At 41.6% G+C, this 9,090-nt stretch overlaps 1 protein-coding gene across 2 annotated transcripts; it reads right to left on the reverse strand.

Annotated features, from left to right (window-relative positions):
- Positions 1-375: 375 nt before the first annotated feature.
- On the reverse strand, positions 376-8,048 carry LOC113670107 (major facilitator superfamily domain-containing protein 12). 2 transcript variants are annotated; one of them, XM_089203391.1, is made up of 11 exons: positions 7,917-7,997; positions 7,290-7,841; positions 5,815-5,935; positions 4,996-5,160; positions 4,347-4,439; positions 3,823-3,915; positions 3,273-3,313; positions 2,608-2,737; positions 2,099-2,205; positions 1,579-1,700; positions 376-851 (listed from the first exon to the last, which is right to left on the reverse strand). In XM_089203391.1, exons 2-11 carry the CDS (start codon positions 7,805-7,807, stop codon positions 676-678), a joined length of 1,566 nt encoding a protein of 521 aa, XP_089059517.1. In that variant the 5' UTR covers positions 7,808-7,841; positions 7,917-7,997; the 3' UTR covers positions 376-675. The 2 variants fall into 2 exon arrangements, with proteins under 2 accessions (XP_089059517.1, XP_089059516.1); XM_089203390.1 differs by having other exon boundaries at positions 7,290-8,048.
- Between the last annotated feature and the right edge of the window lie 1,042 nt (positions 8,049-9,090).

Genomic DNA, 9,090 nt, shown 5'->3' on the forward strand with positions numbered 1-9,090 from the left:
CCTCTTTCTGCAAGAGAGTTGCGTGACATACTAACAGCTATGATGCCAGCAGGCTCTTATTGGCCCTAACGCACGAGAATCTCGCGGGCTTCTCGCGAGATTCGTGAGGGTTAAGTTGACCTCACTTTCCTCGCGAGTTTCGCGAGAAACTTGCGAGATGCTACTGAAGCAACGACAACAAGTGCTTGCTCGCCGGTTACAATGGAAACTCCATGAACTGTATTTGGAGGGACAAGGAAATCGAGGAAAGGTATATTAGTTCCTCTACTAACGAATGTAACTAGGAGGAATTGTTCTCAGAAGTATAGCATGAGTCTTTGTAGGTTCCTTTTACATAGCACAGTGCGGGAAAAAGGAAAATAAGCAGAACTTCGATTAAAAGAGCAAACTTTAACCCTTTACACCGAAACACTACTATGTGTGTTCTCCATAGTGTTTTCTATACATTTCCTAAGGGGTTCACATGGAGAATTTGTTTAACGATCAAGACCTTCCTGAGTTGGTGATCATTTCCTTTATTCTTGTGACCCTCGTGTGCGATTCAGGAGCGGTATTACAGGGAGAAGTTAGATGCTGGTCACTCTTATGGGACAAAGGGTTAATAGAGTTGAAAACTGTAACATTTTAACTCTGTGTAGACGGAAATTTCCTTAAGCTTGATCTTCTGGTATTACATCATAGCTCCATAGAACCATAAAAAGCTGGAGACTCTGAGGCATCCTCAGTTGCCTCTCTCCTTAGAACCAATTGAGCTGGAGATTCATATGAAGCAAAAAATGGACCCTTTGGTGAGCAGACTAAAGACCACGAACCAGATTGTAACCATGTATTGGATGTGGCTCCATGTGTTTCTAGGATACAAGAGAAAATCACGCATGTAAGCGAGAAAATAAAACGGCTGTCAAAAATCACTGTCGAGAACGATAAGGCCTCTTTCGACTCATACTCTATATCGACGACTCAGCTGTCGAAGAGATGAAACAAGTATTCTGTATAGAATCAATCTCTAGGCCTCATAGAGAAAAGACAGAGTAAGGATAAGCATTACAGCTGTAGCCCTGAAATCGTCTGATGTTAAAAGTTGCTATGCACGGAGAAACGGGTCAATTGTAAACTTAAACCAATTAAGGAGCACGGTTCCAAGGCTCGACAGTAGGTGAAACCTTATCTTTTTTTTTAGGATACAACAGTTTCAAAAGGCAAAGAACATTTTAATCGTCGTTAATAAATAGTAGAAGTGCAACTGTCTTTCCAAATTCCGCGCAGGTTCTCTCTCAGCTGTTGCAATTGGCATTTACGTAACGCGTGCTTTTATCATTTTCTTTCGCAAACTATCCTGTAAAATTTGTATATTAAGCGTGCCAAAATCTACAACAGTTTACTTTTCTTGGGATACAATTCCGAAATTAACCTGTCCGCAGAAAATTGAGTTGGTATATTTTCCCTTGATCTTTTTCTAGAGCGCGAGCGAAATAAAATTCTCGAGGGATTTGACAAACACGGTCACATCCGTTGCGCTTCAAACAGTCGTGGGCAGACTATCCCAAAACAGTGGAAAAGGTTTCATCCTTTTCATACCTTGGTTAGCTTTATCTAAGTTCTTTTTTGCCGGCGTGGCGAGAGCCAAAAGAGCGATAACCGCTGCCACTCCCGAAGCGAATACCATGACCTCTCTGTAATACAGACCGCCAGCACTGGACCTGCGAGTTAATGAGCAATATGAATTAAAATATAATGCACAAATTTTAGACGGTTGCTGTTATAGTTATTGCAAAAAAAGAAAAATAAATAATCACTAATCTCATTCACGAATGCGTTTTTGTGTCGCTCTTAACGGTTAAAACAAATCGGCGTGGGATGGAAAAAAAGGAGTGAAATTTTGTTACGAAACTGGTGGGCGGCCTGGTTGATCAGCAAGTCATAACCTAACAGCTTTCTAAGCCAATGTTTTGGATATCTGAGGACACATCCCAAAATATTAGCCTCTTTTTAGAATATAAAAACACAGTCGGTGTCATAACTTCACGTGCACTTTTATTGGCGGTGAAAAGAAATATTTGATTCCGGAGCAAGCTTTGCCTTCCAGAGAGCAACTTACCCTTTATCAGTATTTTTGGGATAAAGCAATTGAATGATCTGTATAATGACGCCATTAGACATCTTGTCTAAAAAGCTCATCGCTCCATATACAAAAGCTCCAGTTTCCTGCAAAACACACACAAAAAAAGGAATCGTTATAATTTCGCATTGGTGATCCGAGAAACGACGGAGAGGCTAACGGAAGAAGATAAAAGCAACAAATAGTATCATCACAGTAAGAGATTACACTTTGGAATTGTAACGTATGATGCCGGACAATAACGTGGAAGCAATAGAAAATAAATTCCCATTAATTCCTCGACGGAAGCTGCTTCATAAACAGTCAAAGTCTCCAGCCGTATTTAAGCTTCCTAAAAAGCGGATACATACGCTCAGCTTAGGGCGGAGGTCGAGTCCAGGATATTCCTTGAAAAAGATTACAAATTTCCATAATTACCGTTACTCCTCAAATTTCCAACAATGGAAAGCATCTTTATTAACACTAAACTTTAAATCATTGGTTCTTACAACGCTGTTTCCAATCAGATCGGCCAACATTGTTAAGACAGTCACCAGCAGTGTCGAACCTCCATATCCTAGCGCTACACTAGCAAAGTACATCTGTTTGCTGTGTGGAGGAATAAGCCAAAGCCAAACACTGAAAAGAAAAAAAATGAGAAACAGCTTTAAGTTGTAAGCAAAGGAAATCAATTGGACTCGTTACTTTACCAACGACGAGAATTAACAGCTACTTCACAAAATGCGTTGAGAACCCTCGCATACGTTTTTATCACAAGCGCGTTTCAATACGCCGCTGTACCCTTAGACAATCAATCGCATCCTTTGTTAGGTGCGTAGAACAGCCATAAGTAGTTTACTGTTAGGTGACGTTTAGATATCCAAACGTGTCAGGAGTATCAAGATAGCGCTGCTGTAATTAGATCCCTCGTTTTTGCGTTGTTTGTGGAAGGGTAACCCAGGTCCACATTACATTGTAGAAAAAACCAACGATCAGATAATCAAACAATAAGCTGTAGGACTTTTACAGTGAACAACTGCCTTCGATCACCAGCTCTTTATATACTTTCGGGAGGTTTGTTCGTGCCAACAAGCTAAAGAGAAGCCATATTTCTCTTTTGAAGTGTCATTTGCCACGATGAATAACTCACACCCTATTTTACGACTTAAATTACCTTGTTCCAAGTATCATGAAAAGGCCGCCCAGGAAAACTGTCTATACGGAAAAGTAAAAAAATACCAACAGCTTGTAATAAATGCCTTTATGTAAGAAAATTACAACAAGTGATATCTAGCCGATGAATAAGAATGTTTGTCAGTCGATTCCAGTGTTAGTTTCAGCCTGATTTTCATTTCTCAGGTCTAGCTCGTGGAAACGTTCGGTCTGTAAATAGAATGGGCTCGTTCTGAAAATTAATAGAACTGTTTCGTGATCCTTCGAGTATGGCCAATCACTTTTCCCGCTCCTGTGCGAAAGACTTCCGACATACGCATGAGTTCTTCTTGCCAAATATGACAGGTGACAGCAGAATCATTTAAAATCCATTTGGCATTGGATACACGTGAGAGAGAACAACTGACATACTCTTAGCTACAAAACAGGGAGTGGTGTCTCGCTATCCACTTACATCACCACGATGTCGAACCATGCAGCTTTTCTTATTCCGTCCAGGGACCGAAATGAATAGCTCCCCAAGATCTGACAAATTTAAAACATACACTGACCTTTCTACCGAGGCACTTGTTCAACGGTTTGGTAAAAAGTGTAGATACCAGTCCACTCAGGTACACAACCAACGGCATGATAGCAATAGTTCGCTGGTGGAAAAATAAACGCAAATGGAAGTCTGAGCTGAATTCGTTTACAACATGACTGAACGAGTTGGATGAAACGTTCTGTTTCCAGGTCTCCTGTAAGTAAGGAGACGACCTCCAACTTACTTTTAAGTTTCGCACGTTTTACTTTCGCCATTCTGGCTTTACTAAACAAAAAGACCTGGAAAAGGTTAACCTCATTTGCAGCCGTTCTTTTGGATGTTGAGGAATGATGTCTCTATTTTTTAGAGTTAGACGTCGAAGGCAGCTTCGCTGAAAATCTCAGTGACTCACCAAGCGATCTAGTGGAAAATTCTCGCTCGCTGACCCAAACAGAGAGGTGCCAGCAACAGAAAGTTAACCATTAAGGGCTGTTTCAATGGTCACCCATATGAGCCTAGCTGTTTATGATGACCAAAAAGACTCGAACCCACCTTGGATAAATCGAGTGTCTCTAAGGTGTACATCGGCATATAGCACTGTGTGACATTGATGATAACTCGGACACACATGTACAACACTCCAACCTAAAAAAAAAAATTCTTTCCTTGGTCACAAGCATTGTGTTGGAACGCGGTGCGGGAACTAAGACTGAGAATAAGGCGCGCTGGAGAGACGCTTAAGGTGCGAGATATAACGAGGCATGTAAACTTCTTAAGTCAAAACAAAACGAGTTTTTGCACTAGAGCTGAGATTTTACAGAGCAATGAGAACTACACAGAATGAAAAAGCAATCGACTGCTTCCTGTATGAACAATTAAGAAAGCTCCATTATTTTTCTGTCATGCATTGAGAGCCAATTTCCCTAAGTTCAAAGAGTGATAGGTGCAAGTAAAAAGTCAATAAATCAGTGAGGCTATGGCATCAGTATGCCCTGATGAACTGTCACTCTCACCTGTAACTTCCTGGCTCTCCGTCAGTGGAGACGAGCGAAAGAGTGGGCCAGCCTTCTCAGTAACACATGGCGGTTGCGGTTGTGTGGGAAACGACCGCCTGCCCCCCCCCCCCCCCCCGCTACTTTTTGCTGCGCGCCCGCTGTTTCGTTCGCCTCTTCTAACCACCTTCTAGCACAGGCTACCTCACCTTATAAAACAGAGGCTCTCGAAACCAAGCTCTCCAGTTAGCAGCCGACCGTTTGCTGGACTGGGTTGCGAATTCAACGCTACAGTCACGTGAAGGTTCTTTCACTCCGAGATGAAAGACAACCGTGAAGAAAACTCCTGTGCCGACAACTATGAACACCACGTACTGAAAAAGGCATAATACATATTAGAAAAATACTTAACGAACGCCTGAGTGAAAAGCATGTCAACACCTTTTTTAAACTTCAAAAGTAAATGGACTCTATCTGGTACAAGTTTTACAAATGCATACTTAAAAATGGCGACAACGGCGACGATTTGCAGATTAGTCACAAGATATAGATCGATGCCAGATTAACTTAGAAGTACGAACAACACTAAACCTAAATTTGAGGGATTGCTGGCCCAAATAGAATGTGTGGGACAGCTGAGGAATTGATGGCTTTTTTTTAAGTTTTGGAAACCGCACAGTGGTCTAATGGTCAGCGCCGCGAGTCTCGGGCTGGAAGCGTGAATGGTATCGTTTGTGATAAGTTCTTGGGCCAGGCAGAACTTCTTTCCCCTCAAGGGTGTAAATGAGTACCACAAGGTTGTCAGGGACACCCGAAAAAATATTATGGGGGGGGGGGGGGGGGAAGCCGGGCACAAACGGCGTTCAGACGTCTCATTGTCAAGAAAACATCAAAGCAAGAGTTTGCTACGGACATCACAAAACTGTTCCGGGAAAAGACTGAAGACAAAGAAAAAACACACGAATCGAAAGGGTTCATAAATGCTTTCACAACTCCTTTGTCTTACAGGCCCCTAAGCATAAATTTACCGTGAAAGCAGTTGCATCTCCTGTCCCCAGCTGGTTTGAATCGCTGTTGACGTCACTTGTCTCCAAGAAAACCCAGGTGATAACAAAGACAAATATGTTGCATGAGCCGGTGGCTGCATATCTGTAGAAGAAATAATCGTATAACTATCATTCCTTGAGCACTGCGAAAAAAGAATTGCTTTAAATGACAGCCATTTGGTTTACAACTTGACCGGCTTAAGCCTCCACATTCTTTCACAACATCCTCTCCACTCTCATCCCATATTTTCCAATGGCTCATTAGAAGAACCTGCAGCCTTCGGATGATCTGATGTCACTGATTATCGGAAACGACAGGTTTATTGGTTATTTTCTGTATGCTAATGAAAGAATCATTCGTGTGTCACTGGATAATCAGAAAGCGACAAATGTTTATCTGGGAGCGTGTTTGTTTGCGCATTTGGCCGAATGACTGCCACAAAAGTAAACTAACGGGTGAGTGAACAACGCACTGGAACTCTTTTCAAAATCCAAAAGCCTTGGCAGAAAAGCAGTTTTTTTGTTTGTAGAATACCGTTTGAAAGCGAAGTCGAGAGTCAAGAAGCCTGCGAGCACGCCCTGTCCCAAATTTAATTCTCTATGTCTCGGTAGTATAGCGTTCTTTTTTTCTATTTGCTAGTCCCCATTAGGAAACAAAAACGTGTTATCGCAGGTTACTATATGCTGAGTCGTCAGAGAGTCGGCAAATAAATAGTTTTCTTGCAAATCCCTAAGCGTTCAGAAACAGGAATTAGACGCACGTTACCATTCTTTGATGATTGCTAAAACGGGGAAAATGCCTTTAGAAACTGTGGTCCTGCGTTAGTGGGAAGTGTTATAATATAATTGGTTTTATCAACCGAATCGGCCATCGGAAAGAGTTTCTAAGCCGACGTTTCGAGCGTCAGTCTTTCGTCAGAGCGAAGGATGACGCCTTCGTCAGGGCGAAGGACGCTCTGACGAAGGGCTAACGCTCGAAACGTTTGCTTAGGAATTCTTTCATGTGGCCATTAACATATCATCAACTCAGTTGATAAAATCAAGTTGCTTGTTATGGCTTACACATTTCGTCACGCGACTGAACCCATGATCAGTGAAAGAAACAGGAAACTAAAAGAAGAAGAAAAAAATAAAATTCAGGGTTTCCATAATTTTTTTCCGTGTTGTGATTGGCGGCTGTACTGTAAGACGAAACCTAGGCGACGTGCCGGGACAAAACTTTTAGAAGTGATCCTAATCCTACACGCACGCTGAACAGACGGTGATGAGAGGTCTTGCAGGTGGCCCGACCATTTTCACGTGTAAACGATGTGCTTGTATTAAAGATCACTCGATAATGATATGCAAAAGATGATCAATTGTTATTGATGGTGATCAAGGTATTTTCGAAATTTTCTGTTTGAAACTGCATTTATAAACCTGTGTTGTTAACTACAACCGAGTGTTTTTTTTCCTACCTTATTGCATTCAAACCACACTTCTCGTGCTCATCGTCTGTGAGTTCTGGAATCAGGCTCAAATGTGATATCTGCGATGCCGCCCAGCCAAATTGAAAAATTACTATGAACGGTGTGTAGTAAATAAATTGCGCCCAATGTTCAGAGTTCTCGCAGCCTAAACAGGGGTTAAACACAAACGGGAAACTGAGGGTAACTGAAGCAACTCCTACCAAATTCCAGATCTTTCGTCGTCCATACTTAAAACGGCCTGTTTTGTCTGATTCGATTCCGACGAGAGGAGTGCACAAAGCGTCTGCTACTTGTCCGATCAACAATAGTGTTCCAGCGCTCGCGTTTGAAAATTTTATCACCTTGTGAAGATATATCAGGAGATAGGTGAACCACATTGAGGCACACAAATCATTGAGCACATGTCCCACTCCAAAACAAATTCGTGTTCGCCATGTAAGTGGTTGTCTTCTTTGATCCACAATTGCCCGATTTACTGATAGCACATGGCTTTGTTCGTCCGCCATTTTGCAAATTACGACAAAACCCTGTTGGATTTGTCTAAGGAAGAAGATTACAGATTGCTTGATGTGTTAAAATGTATTCAATATACCTATATATATATGTATTCTATACCTCCTCTATTTTGTTTCAACTCCCACTGGAGAGTGAATTTTGGACGGTCGCGCAGCTGAATAAACTGTGTCACGCATTCTCCTACCGTAACGTAACGGCAAAAAAAAAAAAAAAAGAAAAAAAAAAAAAAGAGCGCCAGATCACAAGTGTGGACGGTGACCCTCAAGTTTCAAGTCAATATCACACGATTGATAAAGTCATTTTAGAATAAACTATAGTTTGAGCTAAAAAAAAGGGGAATAGGGGATATGATTCATTTCAAAATTGGTGACAAATTGATTCAAAGCCGCAGAAAAAGTTTTTTCCTCACCAGTTCACGTTTGTGAACACCGCTACAAAAACTTGTGAATATCACGGGAAATATGAAATCATTATAATCAAAGCAGAGGCAGGTGACCAACAAGCCAGAAGTAAATAACCATTACAGCAAACGTTTGAAAACACCATGGCGGAAGTGAAATTCAGTAAGCCTATGGGCTCTTTTTTGTAGCCAGTGCGCTTTGCTTTCTTCGCTCCTTCAAGACTACTTTTCTCTTAGTAAACTTTCGACAACAGATCAGAGAACACTTACATATATCGTGCATTCTGAGCGTGTGCACAATTCGTCAAAGCTCTCCCATGCAGACGGGTCTATTCAGGAGGGTTCTGGTCTTTTCTCTTACAGCATTCAAAGATTTCAGGGATTTCTTTTCAGACCGTATCCCCCTCTACACTCTAATATCAGTATACATATTCTCCATACTGTTCTCTTAACATTTCCTAGGGTGCTGACAAGGAGAATTTGTCTAACAATCAAGAGCTTCTTTAGTTGGTGATCAGTTCCTTTATTCTCCTAACCATAATGTTTGATTCTGGGGTGATATGGTACGGAGAGATTAGATGTTAAACACTCTTAATTAAGGGTTAAAGGGTTAATGCGCCTTTTCAGCGTAGCTATCTTCGTTCGAATACCTTGGTATACATCTTTTGCGCAAATATTTCATCTTGAATGCATCCCTTCTTGAAGATATCGCGAATCGCCTTCTCTTTTTTTCAAGTACGTACCCATCCGCTGAATTGTTCATTTATGCCAGATATGAGAAAGGGTTTGTTCGCTTCCTCCCGAGAATTCTAGTTCAGCCGTGGCGTTTTCAAATCGTGAGTGAGGCCGTGATGCTCATTAACTATAACGCCG

This window comes from Pocillopora damicornis, chromosome 4 (genome assembly GCF_964200805.1).
Source record: "Pocillopora damicornis chromosome 4, jaPocDami1.2, whole genome shotgun sequence".
NCBI classification, from domain to species: Eukaryota; Metazoa; Cnidaria; class Anthozoa; order Scleractinia; family Pocilloporidae; genus Pocillopora; species Pocillopora damicornis.